General features: G+C 36.8%; 1 protein-coding gene across 1 annotated transcript in view; it reads right to left on the bottom strand.

Annotated features, from left to right (window-relative positions):
* Positions 1-43: 43 nt before the first annotated feature.
* Positions 44-1,858, bottom strand: part of SPTY2D1 (SPT2 chromatin protein domain containing 1) — a 40,421-nt gene continuing 38,606 nt past the window's right edge. Inside the window, exon 6 of the mRNA XM_019519695.1 lies at positions 44-830. Within this exon, the coding sequence (XP_019375240.1) occupies positions 734-830 (97 nt within the window). The 3' untranslated portion in view covers positions 44-733. The remainder of the gene's footprint in view (positions 831-1,858) is intronic.

Genomic DNA, 1,858 nt, shown 5'->3' on the forward strand with positions numbered 1-1,858 from the left:
GTATTGAAATTCCAGACATAGCAGATGCCAGTGTAATCTTTTGGTCACACTTTAACTGCAAGGAACTGTGAATGAAACGCATTTTTTTAGAAACTGATAGGTCTGGGGTTTTTTTTTTTAGTACTATTTTTATTAAGAGATAAAATTCTCAAATCAGAAGAATTTATAGTACAGATCGTATTATTGCTACAGGCATCTGTGGCAATGGCTGAAATTTACATCCAAGCTTTTCCTGTACAGAAGATGACGTTTCTGTATTTTGAAGGATCTTAACTCAAGAGACTCAAGATACATAAAGCCATATTCTTCTCTCTCAAAATAACTAAGGAACATGAATGTCATTCACATTTTTTTCTAACTAAAATGAAAGACGGGTTTATGGGTATGTGGGCCCACATGATTGCAAGCCAGTGCATAGCTAGTTAATATTTCTGCTGGCATCTTGAAAATTGGTTTAATCAATGGAAACATTCATTAAATTTTTATTCCATCTAATAATCTGTGCTAGTGCATTACTTTCTTTGTAAAAAAATTAACCCTGGCAAGTATTAAAAATAAATCTCTCTTTTAGGTCAAACTAAAGCCTTGCTTTTCAGTATTCTCTCTTCCCTTTACATACTCTCATACCTTCTAGTAAGCAAAGAAAAACTGAAGTAAAATTATAAGAGGAGCTGAAAGATGGAGGCAAAGTGGTGGCAAAGGAAGTAGGAAAAGAGGACAAAACTACTGCCACTCAGTTTGTCTTCAGTTTCTTTGCCTGCTTCTTACGTTTCCATTCCTCCTCTTCTCGTTTCATTTCTTCCAGGTCCTCTTGTACCCCAAGTCTCAAGCTGCAAATCAAAACAAGATACAACTTACTTTGCATACAGCGTCCCAAGAGACTTTTCACTTACAGAAAGAGGGGGAAGCACCAATTTAAATTCAAATGTTCTAGTAAGGTAACAGCATCATGTTTCTTTTTAAATGAAAGCTGCATGGGTCCCACAATTTTTTAGCAGGTTTGTTGAGTTGGAAAGACATCTTTCCATTTCAAGGGGAAACAATATGTCTATGATATTTGCTTAAAGGCATTCAGCAGCAGGAAAGAGATAGTATAGGAGGCCATCTGAAGCTTTCAGAAAATGTGGTTTCAGTTAAACAGGGATCCAGATCTAGTGAAGAGAAATAAATTATAGTCCCCCTAACTCCTTATCTCAGTCAGTCTTATATCTTGTGAAAGAAACAGCTCTCTATCCAGGGAAGCAATAAAGGCCAACTGGCCAAGACTGGGAGAAACATTCAAGTATGTGATATCCCAGGCATTCTCCAAAGAACAATGTAAAGGCCCCAGAAATGTAAACAACTGCAAGTCCAAGAACTATCTATTAACTACAGTAAAGCACTGCATCACATCCACCTTCAAAACATGCAGGTGATGCTGAAAATCTAATTCAGATTTTTATCACTGGCCCCAAGCTGCCAGTGAAGAACAGCAGCGTTCTAGAGGCCCCACCAAGATTGGAAAATCTAGTTTAGTTTTCATTTTTTGTCATCACCAGTTGTTTGCTTTTGTCTAAGAAATTTTTGCATAGGCATTTCTTAATCAATTCCTTTTCCCCTTTTCAGGCACCAGTGAAATGCTGCGATATGTTTAAGTAAATTACTGGATTTAATTACTTTTTATTACTAAAATTGCATATTGGAGTTTTAAAACATCTATAGAAGCACCTTTTGACTTAAGCTTCATGTAAACCTATAGTTGAGAAATCTGAGACAGAGCACTAAACTAGGATAAGAGAGATGAGGGCCCTATTTTCATCTGTGCCACTATCCTGCTACATCGGGGTAGGCAATGTTTTTTGGCTGGAGTGCCAAAAAA

Source organism: Gavialis gangeticus, unplaced genomic scaffold, assembly GCF_001723915.1.
Source record: "Gavialis gangeticus isolate Ggan-Ray unplaced genomic scaffold, GavGan_comp1, whole genome shotgun sequence".
Taxonomy (NCBI): domain Eukaryota; kingdom Metazoa; phylum Chordata; order Crocodylia; family Gavialidae; genus Gavialis; species Gavialis gangeticus.